The 19,067-nt window shown below is 51.6% G+C and overlaps 1 protein-coding gene across 10 annotated transcripts in view; it reads left to right on the forward strand.

Annotated features, from left to right (window-relative positions):
* The first annotated feature begins 209 nt into the window (after nucleotides 1–209).
* The window catches only part of WDR20 (WD repeat domain 20), a 45,668-nt gene continuing 26,810 nt past the window's right edge, over nucleotides 210–19,067 (forward strand). For 6 of the 10 annotated variants that reach the window (XM_045823348.1, XM_045823350.1, XM_045823351.1 and 3 more), the window contains exon 1: nucleotides 210–512. In XM_045823348.1, the coding sequence (XP_045679304.1) occupies nucleotides 264–512 (249 nt within the window). In that variant the 5' untranslated portion in view covers nucleotides 210–263. The remainder of the gene's footprint in view (nucleotides 513–19,067) is intronic. The other 4 variants (XM_045823352.1, XM_045823354.1, XM_045823353.1 and 1 more) reach the window with 3 other exon arrangements.

A 19,067-nucleotide genomic window follows, 5' to 3' on the forward strand; every position in this document is an offset into this window, starting at 1 on the left:
CCTGCACGGCCTAGGGACAGACGCAGGCCGCGCCCAGGGGGAGGAGCCTGCGGACGCCCCGCCGCGTGGAGCGCCAGGTGAGCACGCCTGCGCAGTCGGGCCGTAAACAAGCCCGCCCCTTCCCTTCGGCCTGCCTCTGCTGGGCGGGCGCGCGGGTGGGAGGGGCCACGGCGAGGAGGCGGGGGAGAGCGCCAGCCGGAGACGGCGCCTGCGCGGTGGGCGTGATCCGGGCACTCAGGGCAGGATGAACGCTGCTTTCCAAGATGGCGACGGAGGGAGGAGGGAAGGAGATGAACGAGATTAAGACCCAATTCACCACCCGGGAAGGTCTGTACAAGCTGCTGCCGCACTCGGAGTACAGCCGGCCCAACCGGGTGCCCTTCAACTCGCAGGGATCCAACCCTGTCCGCGTCTCCTTCGTAAACCTCAACGACCAGTCTGGCAACGGCGACCGCCTCTGCTTCAATGTGGGCCGGGAGCTCTACTTCTATATCTACAAGGGGGTCCGCAAGGTACCGACCCGGGCGTCCCCGGGGCCGCCGGCGGCGTGGGCAGAGGCCGGGAGTAGGGCGGTGACAGCGGGGACCCGGTTTGACCGACCGGGGCGGCCGTCGCGCTTACTTCGGAGTGGGCCGGCAACTCCACTGGGGCGCCGCCGAGGAAGGGGGATTCCGGAGAACGGGGTGGGGGCGGTGCGGGGGGCCGCGGGGAGCCGGGCTCCGTCCGGGAGGCGCCCGAGCGGTCCGCGTCCCTATCTGGCGGGTCCGTCGGACTCTGACACGGCCAGGGAGCGGGCCTGCGAGTCCCCGGAAGAGGGAGGGTGGCCGTCTGGTCGCTGAGGCGGCCTCGCCTCCCGGGAGGGTCGGGAGTCTCGCCGTGGGTTAGAGAACGGGCGGCCGGGGAAGGCAGCGGGGGGCGTGAGACTAGGTCGGGAAGGGCCTGCCCGGCACCCAGGCCGCTCCCCCTGCCGCCGTTCTGACACTTCCCGGGAGCCGCTCCCGTTGGCGTTAGCACTCGCTCTTGGCGACAACGCCGAAGGCGGCTGCTGTCACTGTCTCCGCCGGGGTGCCTCCCTCTCGTCCCCGAGTCCGGGACGGCTAGTTCCGGCGGCGTGAGGTCGAAGGGACGCGCTCCGGGCGCGAGGCTGGTCCTGAGGGTTCCGTGGGGGCGCGCCCAGGCCCCTGGTCCCGGCCGCGGCGGGCGGGCCTTCCACGCCCGGTGCGGGGAACCGGTCGAGACGGACGACTTCTCGGTGATTCTGCGAAACACGTAATCATCCTGTAAACATATCTCTTTGAAATAAGCGCTCGTTAGAGCGCTTGTTTCACTAGCAACGTGACTTGGTTCTCTTTGAGATCTGTGGTCTTCGACTCGACTCCCGGGAGAGGGAGGGGGTGGACGCGCCTGCAGCACTGAGGCGTGGGGAAGGGTGGGGACGGATTCTTACCTGCTTGGCTAGTGTGCACTTCAAGGGCAGGCACGGAAGCGTGAGCCTTCCCCAAGATTTAACACACCCGGAACGGTCGAGAGTGACAGTGGCACCTAACTGGAGCAGGTCGTCTAGCAGGTCGTCTCGAGCGTTCAGGGGGAGTCTTTGTGGTTGGTGCTTGCAGGTGTACCACCGTGTCCGGGGTGCGCTGCTCTGAGTTACCCACAGTGACTCGCCTGGCTTTATTTTCTCTCTCTCGGACCTGGAAGTGTGAAGTCCTTGGTGGTCCAGGCGCAGAAGTTTGAGCCCTAGTCCCAACTTTGTCACGGACCTGTCGGGTGACCTTGGATGAGTTCTTTAACTTCCATCCGCACCCTTTTTAAAGGGAACGTTTGCAGTTCGCACATTGTAGTTTAAATAGGAGGGCTGTAGTGAACTTTGAAGCCCTGAATCGCTCAGTGGGTATAAGATACAGTTAAGAGAAGCAGTGAGGGTAACTGTCCAACAGGAAGCTGCTGTCCCGACATTGATGCTAGGACTGAATGGACCAGCCTTTTTTCTGGAAATAATTTTAGAATTTTAAGTTACTAAAATCTATTTATGTAAAATAAATAAGTGCATAAAAAGAAAATGTATTAGCTGTTGTTTGTGTGGGTGTTACCTTTTTTAAAAAGTTCCCTTTGAAGGTATATCGTTTCTGAACCATTCTAGTGGGAAACCTCACTTGAATCTGGCAGCTCTGGTTCGCATCATAGAAGCAGGTCTCTTGCCTGGGAGTGTTAACGTGGTGGTTTCTCTTAGTGGGAGACCATCAGCACAGGGTAAAACTAGGAAAGCTCCTCAGAACTACACAAGACAGCCTTAAACACATAAGTTTGCCTCTAGTTCAGTAGTTTAAGCACTTTAATTTTTTCATAAAATTTCATTTTGATATGGTAATATCTTGTCTACATTTGCATCAACTCTCATCTAGGCATTATAATTAAAATTTTTTTCCCATGAATGAGTTTGCACTTACTATTTCTGAGTATAAATGATGTTTATGTGACTCTTATTTTCTGATTTTAAAATAGAGGAGATAGTGTTCCTTAATTAGAAACTAAACTTTTGGGGGTTAAAAGTTTGTCATTTTGACTTTTTTTTTTTTTTCCCTTTGGAGCATAAAAGTTTTACAACAATTTTTCAGGTCATTTAGAAATTCAAATTTACACGAACACATTCAACTGAAATCCATGTGTGAAGTAAGTGAACACAGGTCCCTTGAGCCCTGGCTGGGTGGCTCGTTTGGCTGGAGCGTTATCCTGCGCCCCGAGAGGGTGTGGGCTCAGTTTGGGGCACACGCCTTGGTTGCGGGCTCCATCCCCAGTTGGGCCATGTATGGGAGGCCCGTGATTTATGTTTTTCTCTCTCTCTCTAAAAATCAAGAGAAACATATCCTCTGATGAGGGTTTTTTTTTTTTAAAGGTCTCTTAAAAAACTTCCCGAAAGGAGGTACAGAGCCACCTGGAAAGGAATGGATGAGGAGCCAAGAAACGTAATCTCAGTCCTTTTAAAACCCGTGCAGGTCGGGTTCCAGAGCTGGGCGGGACTCGGGGTTCGCGCAGTCTCACCCCCAGAGAACTGCAAGGCTGGGCGCACGCTGACCTGTGCCCCCGGGTATCCGCGCGGTGGGGACCTGAGGCCCAGCAATGAATCTGGAGAGCTGTCCTAGTGAGAAGGGACCGAGCGGGCTTTTCCGTCACACGGGTGCCATATGCTCCCCCAGAACTTGCCCCGGTGTTTTGCCACGTGGTGCCTCACTGAATCTTGATAGCGGTCCTGTGAGGAGGTGACAGCATCTTTTCACAGCTGAAGTTCAAAATGGGGATTCTGATGGGAAGAGATGTAGTTTTTGTGAATTTATGTTGCTTAACTAAAGATAATATGAACACTGATTTTTTTAAAAAATTAATTTATTTTTAGAGATGGGGAGGTAGGGAGAAAGGGAAAGAAACATCAATGTGTGGTTGCCTCTCATGTACCCTCTCCTGGGGACCTGGCATACAACCCAGGCATGTGCCCTGACGGGGAATCGAACCAGCGACCCTTTGGTTCTCAGGCTGGCACTCATTCCACTGAGCCACACCAGCCAGGGCTAAACACTGATTTAATACTGACACGAATCGTTTTCACAAAGATTTGAGTAGCTACTACAGTAATATTTATAGTAGGTAAGGTGATGTGGGGTACCCACAAATCAGTGGAACCCTGTGTCTCTCCCAGAGAAGTTCAACTACTACCTTTCATGCCTCTGTGTAGCGTACTTTGCTTTCCTCTTTAAAAAAGAGGTTGTTATAGGGTGAAGATGCCGGAGGTGGCTGGGCTTGAGGACCAACCCTCTCATTTTCTGGAGGTGTGTTTCACATGGATGTGAGTGGCTGCCACCTCGGTCTCAGCCTGAACACTACTTCCGCCATCTCTCCGGTCCTGTCCTCAGCAAACCCATATTGGCATTCCCAGGCTGGGTCAGGTGTTTTCCCTGTTACCTGTTCTCAGCGCATCCTGGACTTGGCCTTTCTAGCACTTTGTACAATTTCTGATTCTTCGGGTGATGATCTGACTGTCTCTTCCATAAACACAGCTCCCTTAGAAGAGACCGTGTCTTTTTCTGCCTTCTTTGTCTTCCTAGTGCCCAGCAGAGTGTCCAGCAGAGAGTAGGCCCCTACAGTTTACTTCTTGAGTAAATGACTGAATAAAACGTTCATGTCTATCTATGTCCTCTTTAAAAAGATCTTTGAAGCTGAAAAACCTATTCAGTTTTGGGCCCAAAAGTATCATGTGTTTTTAGTAGCTCACATCTTTTTAAAGACATTGAAAATTACTGTTAATAGGTTATAAATTTAACTTTCTTATAACTGGGAAATTGTGTAGCAAGTGAAAGTGAAATAATGGAGAGGGACCAAATTGCTTGGATTACTTTTCATCTCCTTCTGTCAGTGTTACCTCCCAGATCTTCATGGTGACACACACCTTTTCAAAGCTGTACATACTCGGAATTACTTGACGTTCAGGTCAGGGGGTCTTACTTCCCACCTCTCGTCTGGCCTTCAGGCCGCAGATGTGCTGCCCAGAGGCATTGTGGGAACAGCTGCTGCTGCAGCAGGTGGGACACAGAACTAGACGGCTTGCAAGGCCTTCTTAACGTTGTATGATTCTGTGCTCAATAATTTTTGAACTGTTTATTTATTTATTTTTAGACAGAGTGGAAGGAAGGGAGAAAGAGAGGGAGAGAAACATCAACGCAGGAGAGAAACATCGACTGGTAGCTTCTCACACGCCCCCAACTGGGGACCTGGCCCGCAACTCAGGCATGTGCCATGACTGGGAATCCAACTGTCGACCCTTTGGTTCACAGGCCGGCAGTCAAACCACTGAGCCACACCAGCCACGGCTCAATAATTTTTAAATGAAAGTAGTTCATTTTTCTATTGGAAAGGTGTCTTCGTGTCTTGCATTCATTGTCTGCGGGAGAGGGAATCGGGAGGTGTGGAGTGCTGTGAAAGCAAGTCGAACACGTCGTGATTCTAGGTGGTCTTTGTGCTGGAGAAAACCTTGTACTCCCCGTTCTGAGATGGAGCTGGGGCCAGAAGAGTCCGTTAATACCAGCGAAACTTTTTAGAGCCAGAGTTATCTAACAAGGTAGTGGTTTGACGTGGGAGAGAGGTGGCGATCCTCCTGTATTAAAAATACTCCGTTTGACGAGGGCTGCAGGACCACCTGGTGGGGACTGAAGAATTAATGCTTTGTGCGGGGGGTGGGGGGTGGACTGGACTGGACGGCTTCCGAAGGCTCCTCCCCTCTCCCCTCCCCCCCTCCCACGGGCTAGCTTTAGGTACTGGGCTGCTCCACAGAAGGTCATGGTCTTCACGCCTTTCTCCCCGTTTATGGTTTTCACATCTCTCTGCCCCCCAGTCACTGTTTTGAAAGGGGCTTAGAAGTGTAGAACTTTTTATATCAAACTCACTTGGAGAAATTTTGTACTTTAGTGTGATGCATGTGAAATTGAGTGGAAACCTATACTTTTTTTTTCCATTAAGGACTGCTTATTGAGTTTTGAAATATTAATAAAAATTTAATTATTTGACTGTAGAGTCTCATATACTGAGGGGAAAGCATCTTAATTTCGCACTTACGGGAGGCTTGGGAGACGCATGTGATACCTTGGTTCTCTTGACCTGGAAGCAGAGGGTGGTGATGAGATTTTGAAAGGCTCCCTGGATGGGTATCAGCAATGGCGAGAACTCCCAGAATATGTCAGTAAAATCCGTGAGATAGTCATGCGTGTCATTCTTTAATGAGCAGATATTTGTGGGGCACGCCTACCGCAGGCAAGTCCCTGTTCTGGATGCTGGGTGGGGACCAAGTCCCACCCCAGGAACCCGCTGCCTGTGTCCATCACCGAGGAGTCCGCCTGCTGACTTGCCGTGAGTGGGATGGTGCTCTGGTGGGGAGCTTGAGCAGGGGTCAGGACACAGTGGGTTTGGTCACTGGCGAGCTGGCCGAATGCCTAAAACACATGCCTTGTTTTAAAAATAAATGTGAAGACTTTTGTAGTCTGGTATTTGATGTCGTAGAGAACAACTTTATTTATATCTAATGATGTTACTTTGTGCAGAAATATGAGGTATGGCCCTGCTTGGTTATTTAGGAGTAAACATCAAAATAGAAATAACTTTAATTCTCAGTTTTAATTTTTAGGACATTTTTAAATTGTCTGAGAATGTTAGTGACAAGTTACCGTATCCTCTAGGAGTCTAAACACTGGACATCTGTGTTCTTTTTTCCTAAATATTTTATTTATTCATTTTTAGAGGGGAAGGGAGGGAGAAAGAGAGGGAGAGAAACATTATCAGTGTGTGGTTGCCTCTCATGCGCCCCCCACTGGGGACCTGGCCCGAAACCCAGGCACGCGCCCTGCCTGGGGATCTAACCGGTGACCCCTGCTTCACAGGCCGGCGCTCAGTCCAGAGCCACACCAGCCCGGGCATGTTTTCAATAATAAAGTAGAAGGAGTGTCTTGCTTTTAAAAAAAATCCTCGTTCATCAAGTGTCTGTTGTTAGGCACAAGGTACTGCTGTCTGCTATGGATAACTTGAAGACGAACTAAGACATTGCAGGCCCATGAGGAGCTTGCGTGTTTGTGTTGATGGTTGTGAAAGTGGAAGGCGTGTGCTCTTGTGTGGCACAAACAGTGCGAGTATCACGTGGAATTAAGGAGTAAAGGTGAAGTATTTCTCCACCTCGTAGGAGAAGAATATTGGGCTGGATTTCAAATAGATGACTTGCCCTGAAATGATGTGTACAGGTCACATATTTGTGAATTTTAAAACTTGTAGCCTTATGTTTCTCATTTCAGAAATGCTTTATCTTCACTTCTGATTGAGCTTTAGTTGGCAGTTGCTCTTACTGTTTAGCATGTTTTTAACTTCATAGCTTCTCTATCAGTTGGTTGCGACTTGAGTAATGTTTTCATTGTCAATTGTATTTTGTAATACGGATTTTTAAAAAGTTGGGTAGATTGTACTAAAAGCATGCCAAGTCACTCTGTGCTATGCTTTATCTTGGTTTGTAGCAGTCGGAAAATGGAATCGAAACTATAGATTTTATCAGAAAGAAGCAACAGTTGTTCATGAGGAATGAATTTACAAGGTTTTTATATTTTAGAAGTAAGAATAGGAATAATTTCACGTATCCTTAACCAGCCGCACCGTAGGCTCCCTGCTGTGCTCTGCTTCCCCTTAGCGTAGTTCTCCTTACCCACTGGGACCTGCGTTTCAGGGGCCCTGTCCTGCCTTCCTGTCCCATTCAGGGAACATCCCGGGGCTTTGAGAGGAGCAGTGCACTAGACCAGGAAACCGGAGTACGGGACCTGATGCCTGCCCTCGAGAGGACTGTCATCCGGCCACTCTCATTCATTCCGTCAAGGTTGACCGACCGCCTGCTCTATACTGTTGAGGCAGAAGCTCCGCCCTCAAGGTGTTCAAGTCCGGTGGAATGGTAAATGGCTTGTTCAGCCAGCGTGTGTTGGACTTGTAGACCCAAAGACAGGTCAGACTCAGTCCCTGGCCTGCGGTGCCTGCAGCCCAGTGGGAGATCTGCAGATGGCATCTGCTATTTTCAACCATATCCGCTTGTTAGGACTTCTTAATCTGAATAGAATTTGGGGCCATGTCAGTCTAGATGGGAAGAAATATTTTACATCTTTATTTTATAACCTCTAATTGAATTTTAACGTGTCCTCCCGTTGTGAATACAGGCAACCAATCACAGCAGTAACAGATCGTGACTTTCTTACCAGTGCAAACCACAGATGTTTGCCCATCACGTGGCGGGTTTTGCAGATACAGCAGATAGCGTCTGCACTCATCACCGCTTTGAAATTACAGTCATTCACGGGGCTGCTGCTGGAGCTGGTTATTCTTTATGTGAAATAAACCTTTTTAAGGCCCAAATTTATTTAACACAGTGTAGCTGAATTTTAATATGATTGATCGCCTTCTTAATCTTTTAAGTTTAAAACATTATTGTGAGAAAGAGTCCACGGTCCAGGAAGTGTGAACACCCTGATTGGATAAGTCTTGGCTTCCTTTTTCTAATTTTTATTTTAAAGAATTTATTTATTTAGCCCTAGCTGGTGTGGCTCAGTGGATTGAGCGCTGGCCTGTGAACCAAGGGGTCACCAGTTAAATTCCCGGTCAGGGCACATGCCTGGGTTGCAGGCCGGGTCTCTGCTGGGGGGGCATGTGAAAGGCAACCACACATTGGTGTTTCTCTCCCTCTCTCCCTCTCTTCTTTCCCCTCTGTTTATAATAAGTAAATAATCTTTAAAACTTATTTATTTATTTATAGGCAGAGGGGAAGGGAGAGAGGGAGAGAGGGAGAGAAACATCCATGAGGCGTGGTTGCCTCTAGAGTGCCCACCCACTGGGGAACTCGCGCACAACCCAGGTGTGTGTGTCCTGGCTGGGAATCAACTGGTGCCCCTTTGGTTGGCAGGCCAGCGCTCAATCCACTGAGCCACACCACCAGGGCGGCTTCCTTTGCTCAGTGAGGAGTGTGTGTGTGTGTGCGTGCGTGGAAGAAGGGTCGCTGGTTTCCCGTCCTCCGTGGAGAGGCCCCTGTGGCAGCACCGACGATCTGGAACTCGGAGGTTGGCCATGCGGTGTGCCTGTGTTCCTCTCTTCCTGCTCACTCCGTGTTGCGGTTCTGCTCCAGGAGGCTCACGGCGTTCCACTGGGCCCAGATAGGGGATCGGTACAATGTAACGTTGTCTCCGTTGCAGTGGGAACTTACAGAGACTAACAGGGTGACGTTTGAACTGAATTGTGACAGGTGGGTGGCCTGAAGGGTTAGAGCAGCAATTCTCAACCTTCATCTCCCAGCACACATAGGCTAATTACTACAGTTCTGTGGCACACCAACAAATACGTTCTGTTTTTTGCCAGTCTGACCAAAAAATAGGTATGATTTTGATTCATTCACACTGGACAACTATTGTCGTGTTGGCTGTTGTCACTTTTAAATTTGACAACCTAAGGTTAAATAAAGAGGTCAGTGCCCCTAAACAGTCAGGTATTGCATGTTCTAAGCATTCTCCCAGCACACCCATCGAAAACCGCTGGCGTGGAGGACTCGGAACCAAGGGACAGAGAAGGGCACGGCCTGAGGTCGCGGCCTTTGACGGCCCCCCCCGCAGGCGGGGAGCTGCACTGGGAGGGCTGAGGCTTGTGGGGCGGGTTGCTGTCCCCAGGGGCAGTCGAGTACAGGCGGCCTGCGTCCCAGCTACCAGGGCTCTTAGTGGGATTAGACTTTTCTAATGGGTTTTCTTCCTTTGGTACTTCTGAGATGCTGTACTGCAGTGGTGTCTGCCTCCTTTAGGGTTCCGAGCGCATTATCTGCTTTCAGGACCCAAGCCGGGCGATTGTATCGCCGCCACCCCCACAGGACCCTCATCACTTCTCAGTCCCCTTCGCTCCTGCCAGACTGTCGCTCTTCAAGCACATGTCTGTCTCATGTGCCGTGATGCGTCATCGTAGCCCCCAACCCTTGCACTCCTCTGTTCTAACCTGGCTGAGTCTAGTCCTAGAGTCAGTGTTACTTCCTTCATCTTACAAACGAGGGGGAACCCTTTCTGCCCACCCCCCCATTCCCTATGGGTCCTTCGCCCCAGGCTGCTGCCCCATTTCCAAGCTACTTCTAGAGCTGAGCTCCTCAGGTTGTCTGGACCACAGGCCAGCACCTGCAGCGCTGCCCCAGGAGCTCGGAGGAAGTGCAGAGCGCGGCCCCACCCAGACTCCCCACCCCAGACTTCCCACCCCAGACTCCCCACCCCAGACTCCCCGCCCCAGGCTTCGAGAGGCGGAAGCTGCGCTCTCAGAGCTGCCCCGCGCGGTCCCGCGCTCGCTCGCTCGAGTTGGAGAGGCTTTGGGCTTTGTTAGCGCTCTCGAGTGTTTCACTGCCTCTTCGTACTTATTCCAGTCAAATTGTCGTACCTTCCTGCCATCTATTTTAAGTGTGCAATTCTGTGGTTTTTAGGAAATTTACCAAGTTGCACAACTATTGCCATAATCCAGTTTTGGAAGAGAAGGGATTGTTTTTAAACTTAGTTTTGTGTAAGTTTCATTTGTGCTAGATGAGTCAATCCCAGAGGCCTGCTGTGCTCACAGCGCAGTGCTTGAGCTAACAAGTGGTTCTGTGCACGTCGCCATTGTTAAGAGGGTAGTCTCAGGTTAGGTCTTCTTACCACGCCAAACGAAAACAGAGGACACGAGGAGAACTTTGAGAGATGCCGAGTATGTCTGCCACTTGATTGTGGCACATGGTTAACATGCGCAGCTCTTGGTATATCAGTCAGACCTCAGTAAATATTGTGCTTAATTATATAAAACATTGTGTGGTTCTAGCCTTAAACTAGAACACAGAGAGATCTAACTTCCATTTCTGTCTGCTCCCCCTAATCATTTTATCTGTTTGACTCATCCTTTTATTGTTTTAAGAGTGGGGTGACATCTGAGCAGGAATTTGGAGGGATCGAGGGAGCGTGCTGTGTGGGTTTTTTTTTCTGCTTAATGATACGAGTATATTGGGGATCTTTCCACGTTAGTAAGTGGAGAGCTTTGTCATGCTTTCTTATGATTGCTTTGTATTCCATCCTGTGGGTGTGTCATACTTTATTTCAGTCGGTGATTCTCGGTCGTCAGTTTTTCTGTACCAGTGGTGCTGCAGCGAGTAACTCCGCACGCGCCGTAACTGTTTTACAGAGAGGCGGTGTATCCGTGGGGCTCGTTTCCAGGGGAGGTGCCGCAGGGTCCTGTGTGCTTAACGGGCGCGGTCGGGTCGCCCCCTCCGCGGGGGAGGGCTGTGTGGGTTGCACTCCCACAGAGAACCTGTCTCGCCACAGCCTCACCGACGGCGTGTTGTCGGACTTGTGCAGTCGACCTGTTAGGTGAGAAATCAGTGCAGGTTTTGCTTGCTTTTCCCTTGTAACGAAAGAGGTCGATCATCTTTCTGCATACTAAAAGTGAAGTGTATTTCTTTGCCTGGGAACTGTTTTATATCCCTTGTCCATTTTTCTGTTGGGTTGTTGGATATTCTGATTTTTGAAAAAGGAGCTTTTTATGCAATAGGGAAATCAGCCTTTTGTGATATGAATTACAGGTGCTTCCCGGTCTGTGCTCTGTGTTGTGACTTTGCTTGGCGGGGGTGGTTTGTGTGCATGGTTTTTTATTTTAAAAAATATTTTATTTGTTTTCAGAGAGAGGGCGAGGAAGGGGGAGAGGGAAATATTGATGTGAGAGAGAAGCATCGATGGGTTGCCTCTCACACACCCCCGACCGGGGACCTGGCCCACAACCCAGGCCTGTGCCCTGACTGGGAATCGAACTGGAAACCTTTCCGTTTGTGGGATGACGATCAGCTCACTGAGCCATACCAGTCAGGGTTGTATGTGTTTTTGCCATGAAGAATTTTCTTATTTTTTTGTCGTTAAATTCATAAATTAAAGTTTTCTTTTATAAACTTACAGATAATTTTGAGCCACAGCTTTACCATTTAGGTGTTAACCAATTGACATTCTCCAAGGTTTAAATAACAGGGAAAAGATTTACATTTCAATATTTGAGATTGGGTTTAATAATTTTTGGAAACAAGAGATGAACTTTAGAATGTGCTGTAAAAGGAGCTGGTGGACAGTGATTTACTAGTGCTTTTTATGTTTTAGCAGATCTTGAATATATATTGTGTTAGGGGTGTTTTGCTTTGCAAATAACAGGAAACCCATCTCGAACTAGTTTAAACTTTAAAGGGGATGCGTTGGCTTATGCCATTGAAAGTTCCAGAGGTAATGTGGGCTTCAGGTGTGTGTTGGTGGGGGCGCCAGCCCTGTTTTGTTGAGATTTGCTTGGTTTTGTTTTCCACTGTGTCCGTCATCCTGGCTTAGGTGGCATTATGGTGGCAGACACGGACCAGAATGAGAGCAAGTATCCAGGGTGAGAATGAAAAGCTCTTCTTGTTACTTTCTCGGAAGCACGAGGAAGACTGTTACACAGAAGCCCCCAGCAAACCTCCTCCTTTGAGTCATTGCCCCAGATTGGATTCCCCACGCATTCCTGTGGCCAGAGAAACGTTACGCACTGGCTGACCGAGTCCTGGCTGACCCGCACCTTTATCGAGGGGACTGGATGACCCAGCGCCCTGACTGCTCTGGGGCCCACTGTGGAGCGGTGGGCAGGTACCGGGCAGGGGGACAGATCACAGGTGGATACGGGGTCGGCGGCCGAGAGGCACACACCGCACAGAGGGCCTAGCACTGGGCTGGGCGCCGGGCACTCAGACGGGACAGACGCAGCTCTTTGCCCAGGAGCAGCTCGTGGTGAGGTGAGTCAGTGAGTGGGACGGGGGGCATTACTGGCACTGGGGGCGTGGCCCGGGCTGCATGGTGGTCCTGCACTTTTTGGAGACCACGGCAAATGGCCTCCCCACAGTTGTGGAAGCTGTAGTTTGACTCTCTGTCACCCCATTACCCTGTGAATCGAGAGGGTTGAAACCATCTTATCCTTCCATGTCCCTCGTGGTTCCTGTGCACAGTAGGCACGTTGTGTTTGACTCCGCACGAACGAGTTGGTTGAGGTTATCGTCCTCGAAGGGCTTGCCTGAGTGAGTTGATCTTTCAGATCCTTGTTGCGGGCTGCACGGGGTCAGTGTTCGTTACCAAAGCTCATGGGGACAGTCTTGGCGGTGCCATTTGCATTGGTTGAGAGGCTCTTAGCGGTTGGTCTCGGCCTCAGATCTCGTACTGTGCAGAGTTCTGGGCTCTCCCAGGAGCAGGCCCTGTCCAGGGTCTTGATCGCCTCACCTGGAGCTGGCTCTGTGCAGAGGCTACGTCGTCCTTATCCTGGTGTCCCGGAAAGAAGTGTCCCTTTTTCCACTTATTATAGGACTTGCACAACTCCCTGAATTGCTCTTTGTCCCTCTGTATTTTGGAAGAGGTGTACATGTCGTCAGCAACACTGAGGGCAGGCCCAGCTCAGCTAGTTTAAGAATGGTGGGGTTATGCTTAAGGTGTTCCCTGACGTGGCAGTTTGCACTTCCCAAAGAGCTCAGGTCGTGGGGCGCAAGTTGAGCTGGAAAAGCTTCTCGAGGTCCCGCTGCGGGACTGCACAGTGCAGGCCCGGTTGCCACTCCCCTGGCGTCCTTTGGAGCCTCTGCCCTTAGACCCGTGCGCCTTTCCCTTCCTTCCTTCCTTGTGACTGTGCGCGGACGTCCTGGCCGCCTGCCCCCAGCCCCCCTTTCCACCGGGTTCTGCTCCCCTCTCGCAGGTCGCACCCCCACCCACCGCCCGTCAGCACGTGGCTGCTGCCCGAGACCTCCTCTGGCCCACCGTCGTGGGTCTTCTCTGCTCACGCGACTTCGGCTCCCAACTTGCTAATTCTGGTAGGAACAGTTGTCCCTCTGCTCCCATGTGGCCTTGGCTTCCACTGCTCTCATTTCCCCGGGACACTGGGTGCTCAGCCTCATGCTGCCAGGTCCACTGGCCGCCGTGAGGCCCGCGCTGCCGTGGCCTCTCAGCAGCGCCTGGCACCGCCGATCATCATCTTCTGTTTACTGAAACGCACCTTGCTGCGACACTTCGGTTTCGACTCTGCTCATTTGGCGCCGCGTGCTCTGGCCGTTCGCGAGTCCCCGTGCCAGTCCTTCGCCTCCACCGAGTCTTCACTGGGTCCCCTTACGAGCGCCGCTCCCTCTCCCGCCCCCGGTGCCCGTCTCACTGTGCCCGTGTCCTCTGTGCCCAAAGTCACTGATGCCGTTTCTCCCCGTCGAGAAAGCTATTATTGCAGCGAGCTAACCCCGTGGGTATTAAAGCAGGAACCCATTATCAGGGCAATTAAAAGTGAAGCTGCGTGTGCTCCAGGAAAGCCCTGTCGCTTCCTCCCAGGTAGCGACCTGGGCCAGTTCCTTCTGCTTCTGCTGCCCCGTGCTTTCTGGACCATCTGTCCAGGGTCCTGGGTCCGGGGCACCCCCGAGTTGGAACTGGACTGTCGTCGCCGGCAGGACTGGACCCGCTCCGGGGCCGCCGGGGCGCTCAGGCCTCTGCTGCCCTCCACGGCCGGGCTCAGTCCCCAGCTGGGGCTTCAGCTTCTCACTCGTGGTTGGAGTTTTTCTTGAGTGGACTTGCAAGAGTTTGTCAATTAAAATACTTTAAAATTGACTTTTAGGGAGAGAGTCGGGGTGGGGAGCATCGATGTATTGTTCCCGTTATTGATGCGCTCACTGGTTGGTTCTCGTGTGTGCCCTGACGGGGGTCCGTCCCGCTCCCTTGGTGCGGCCGGACAAAGCTCTAGCCAGCCGTTTTCAGGGAGAGGGAGGGAGGAAGAGAAACATCAGTGTGTGGCTGCCTCTCTCGCACCTGCCCACCAGGGACCTGGCCTGCAACCTAGGCATGTGCCCTGGCTAGGAATTGAACCCGTGACCCTTTGGTTCACAGGCTGACATGCAGTCCGTTGAGCCATACCAGCCAGGGCTAACTTTGTTCTTGAAAAACTTATTTGCATTATGTAGTCATAGAGTGTTTTTTAAAATCAGTTATTTACAATATGACGAGATTTTCTCTTTGTGACGTAGTTGAAATGTTCTGTGTATTTTTAAAAAAACCCTCACCTGAGGATTTGTCTGAAGGGGAAGGGGGAAAGAAAGAGAGAGAAATACTGATTAATCACTTGCCTCCAGTATGCGCCCGACAGGATGAAACCCGCAACCTAGGCATGTGCCCTGACTGGCCGTCGAACCCATGACCGTTTGGTGTATGGGCCGAAGCTCCAACCAGCCGAGCCACACCAGCCAGGGCTCGTGTGTGTTCCACCCAGTTCTCAATACCCTTCACGTTGTCAGTTGCTTTGCGGTGTTTATGGCTGCTTTATTTATCAATTCCGGATAGGTGTATTGAAAATCTCACTGATCTCGAACTTACCCATTTCTTTGTCACTTTTAGCTTTATGTTAAATTCAGAATTGTTAATCTTTTTTAAAATTTAATTTTATTATTTTTTATCCTCGTCCAAGGACTTTTTATTTCATTCCTTCTTGAGAAAGAGGGAGGAAGAGACAAAAGGAGAGAGAGAAACGTCGATTAGTTGCCTTCTGTACATGCCCCTACTGGGGATTGCATGCGCCGGGACTGGGGAGAGAACCCATGACCTAGGTATGTTCCCTGACTGGGAATTGAACGTGCCGCCCTTTGGTTATAGGATGACGCCCCAACCAACTGAGCCACACAGGCCAGGGTCTTTTTTTAAATTAGTTTTTTATTCGTTGACTTTAGAGAGATAGGAAGGGAGAGAGGGGTAGAGTAGGAGAGAGAGAAATACCCATTTCTTGTTCCCCTTCTTTATGCACTCGTTGGTTGATGCTTGTACGTGGTCCAGTGGAAGATCGAACGTGCAACCTTGGCGCATCAGGACGACACTGTAACCCACTGAGTCACCTGGCCAGGGCTGAGTCCTTCTCTGTAGCTTGTTCTTTGTGTTGGTGTGTTTTTCATTATCTCTGCTTTTGCCCAAAATTCTATTTTGAAGATTGGAAAATCAGTTTATTTTTGTTAGTATTTGCATGGAATGTCTCTCTATTCCTTATTTTGAATGTAATTATGTAGTTTCATTTTCCGTGTGTCTTTCGGGTCCTCTTAAACATTTTCATTGTTACTCCTGTGCTTCCCATCCCCCCACGCTCACTCCACCAGGAATTCTGTTGCCTTCCTCTCCACGGTTTGTCCTGGACGTGTCTGCCTCTGTCTTCCCTGCCTGGACCCCGTGCAGCCCTCTGCCTGGTCTCCGGCTTCGCCTTCGCTGCCTTCTCATTTATTCTCTGTCTGGTAGCCAGAGTCATCTTCAAAAATGTGAATCTGGTGGTCACTCCCAGGCTTGACCTCTTTCCATGGTTCATGTTGCTTTTAGCGATAGAAACGGTTGGCGACGTGGTCCACCGGGCCCTGCAGGCGCCGGCCCTCGCTGCCCTTACGGGCCTCTCTCACCTCCGCTGTGTCTTTCCCGCTCACTGGCTTCCTTCGCGTTCCTCTGACAAGCCCCCCTTCTTGCCCTGGGCACTTCTTACGTGCTGTTGTCTTCATCCCCCCCTCACCTGTCGTCCCTGCTCCTTCACCTCTCAGCTCACGACCCCTCGTCTGGGCCACGTCTCCTGTCAGCCTCTAGTACATGTCCTCTCTCTAGTACATGTCGCGATCATAATAAAACAACTGAATTTGAATTTAATGTCCCTTCCCTCCCCTACCCCCTGAACTAGATTGCAGGCTCAGGGAGGCTGGTCTTACCTGACCCACCACTGAGCTCCTTGTGTCTAGCGCAGTGCCTTCAATGTGGCGTAGGCACGCTGTGAACACTCGAATGACTGGACAGATGTGTGAGTGGCTGTGACGTTTGTTTGGTGGCCGTGGGTAGATTACTGTGGTGAGCATTTGTCTTGAGTGTAGTTAGTAATTGATTAAATGCGTCAAAGGATCAGCCTCGGATCTTTCTCATCTCCATCTTGAGATACTGTGCTTAAAGACCAGAAGCTGCCATGTGCACCCCATTCCTCTGTGCCCCGCCCTCGCCCCCTCTCGATTCATACTTCCCACACATGCATCCTGCCTTAGCACTGGCAACAGGGGGGTGCAAGAGGGAAAGCTGAGAAGTCTGTTCAGTTTAAAAGGTTTTCTTAAAAGGAAAGTCTGCTAACCATGTAAGTCACCAGTAAGGTTGGCACGTGGGAATATTTCTCTTACCAGTGGCAGGAGAACGGAAAGGTCCCTTCCGCCTTTCGAATCAAGAGTAGGTATATTTATGGTAGAAACTTTGGAAAAATCTTATCTCCCACAGCTTTTCATGTTTTGGTGTTTTTCCTGCCAATCTTTTTCTTTCCGGCTGCCAACCCTTTTTTGGCATTTGGTTATACATTTTAAAATAATGTAGGTTCCTAGTGCCTGATATTGTGCCTGGCACCACGTAGATGCTCATTCAGTGTCTAGAGAATAACCCCAAGCATGTGGGTTTTCAACGTGAAAATCCTCTGCAGCTTCCTAGTTAAGTCTCTAAATAAGCACTGCTTTTGTTGAAGGTGTTCATGACCTGTCTGAGAGTAATTGAGCTGACACGAAGGTGCACTTTTTTGTCTGTCTGTTTTAATGAACTTGTTAGATCATTGCAGAAAGCCGCTTGGGCCAAATACTGTGGAGCCACCTGTGAGTTCTTCTCCTCAGTCTGCGTTCACTTCCTCAGGAAAGCCCGTTGGCTCCGCCTTAAAATGCACCCCGAGTCGGACCACCTCCCGCCACCGTGTCCTAGCCCCGGGAGGTGGCCTGCTCACCTGGCCTGGCCGTCGCAGCGGTCTCCATGGGGCCTCCCTGCCTCTGACCTTGCCTCTCACTGTGTCCTGGCGCAGCCAGTGACTGCTTACACCACACAGGTCAGGTCGGGTCCCTGCACGGCGTACACCTCCCTGATGCTTTTCCACGCCACGTGGATTGAGCTCTGGTGTCCTTACGAGGGTCTGGGGCCCTCTGTCTCCCCACTGCCCGGGGCGCCTTGCTTCCACTCTTTCCCCTTCGGCCTCCATTCTGTCCTCGGAGAGCAGCCCTCGGGGCTGCGGGTGTGCCCTTCCGTCTGATGAGAACCCTTTCCCTGGGTGACCACTTCACAGTTACCCCCACTTCACAGCTCTGCCCACCTGCGACCCTGCCAGCACAGCTGTCCGCCACCCCGCCCAGAAAGGCAATGCCCATCAGCCCACCACCGCAGCCCCGGGCCTCCCTGGCCTGCCTGGCATTTCTCCATCGTCCTCACCTTGCCCCGATGCTCCCTGACCCCTTGATGGCTGACGGTCTCCCTGCTGAGTCCACACCCAGGGCCCCGTCTGCCCTGCTGGGACCTGCTGCCGCCAGCCCGTGCCCGGCCCACCGAGTGGAGCTCCGGCAGTGCTGCTCAGTGGGTAGTGTCGGGGGTTGCTGAGTGAGAGGTCTCCATTCAGGACATAGGTGTTATGGCTTCTCCCAGGCAGGCTTGACTTCTTACGTGGGCCACAGATCCACGCGGGTCACCACTCAGAGGGCGCAGCAGGCCTGTTTCTCACAGCCCCGTCCCTCCTCAGGAGGAGCCAGTGCGGGGCTGCTGCTTGGGCGGGGCGAGCCAGTGTTAAGTTCTTGCGTATTTTTCCAGACGTGGCCTGTGGTTTCGCAAAATCGCATATGTAGTTCTCCCTCCATTAATACAAAATGTTCATTTTAACATTTGTGCTGTTTCATACCTTGTTTTTCGCCTGTATCGTAAAATGTGTTTGAAGATTAGTCTTTGTCAGTGCGTTAGTGTGCACGATGCCCCATCGTCCGGCGCACAGCACCACAGCCCCCCGTGGACGGGGGTCTCTGGTCCACCCTCCGCTGTCACAGACCCCCCGTGGCCCGTGCCCGGGAGTCCTGCCGCCCTGCGGCTGGTGGGTCTGAGGGGCCGGCTCCTGGGAGGGAGGTGCAGCCTGCGGCTGCGGCTGCGGGAGGCGTGGTCGGGTTGCCTTCGCAGCTCGCGCCCCGCTGTGCTGGCGGCTCAGCGCAGCGTTGCTTCCTCTCTGCCGGTTTGCCAGCTCACACGTGCTACCCGCCACAGTTTGTGTTTCCCGCTCTGTGAGTTCAGCATCATTTCTTATCTTTAGGAGCTATCTGTATTTTCTCTTCTGTGAGGTGTCCACGCACAGGACCCATTTCTGCTAGGATTTTGGTTTGTTCGTTTATTCTTCGAGAGAGGGGAAGGGAGGGAGGAGGAGAAGGAGAGGAACATGAGGGTGTGGTTGCTCCTCCAGCGCCCTCCACTGGGGGCCAGGCCCACAGCCCAGCCACGTGCCCTGACTGGGGGTCAGACTGGAGACCTTCTGGTCCGCGGGCCCGCTGCCCTCAGCCCACTGAGCCACACCAGCCAGGGCCTTTTTCCCTGTTGACTTGCAGGACCTCTCTTTTATGTAAATTAGTCCTTAAAATCTGTAATCCGAGTTGCAGACATTTGGTTCTGTTTGTCTGATTTTGCTCGTGGTGATTTTTCTAGGTAGAAATTTTGTTTTATTTTTTT

The sequence above is a fragment of the Phyllostomus hastatus genome, unplaced genomic scaffold (genome assembly GCF_019186645.2).
Source record: "Phyllostomus hastatus isolate PE091 unplaced genomic scaffold, TTU_PhHast_1.1 phas_scaffold_501, whole genome shotgun sequence".
NCBI classification, from domain to species: Eukaryota; Metazoa; Chordata; class Mammalia; order Chiroptera; family Phyllostomidae; genus Phyllostomus; species Phyllostomus hastatus.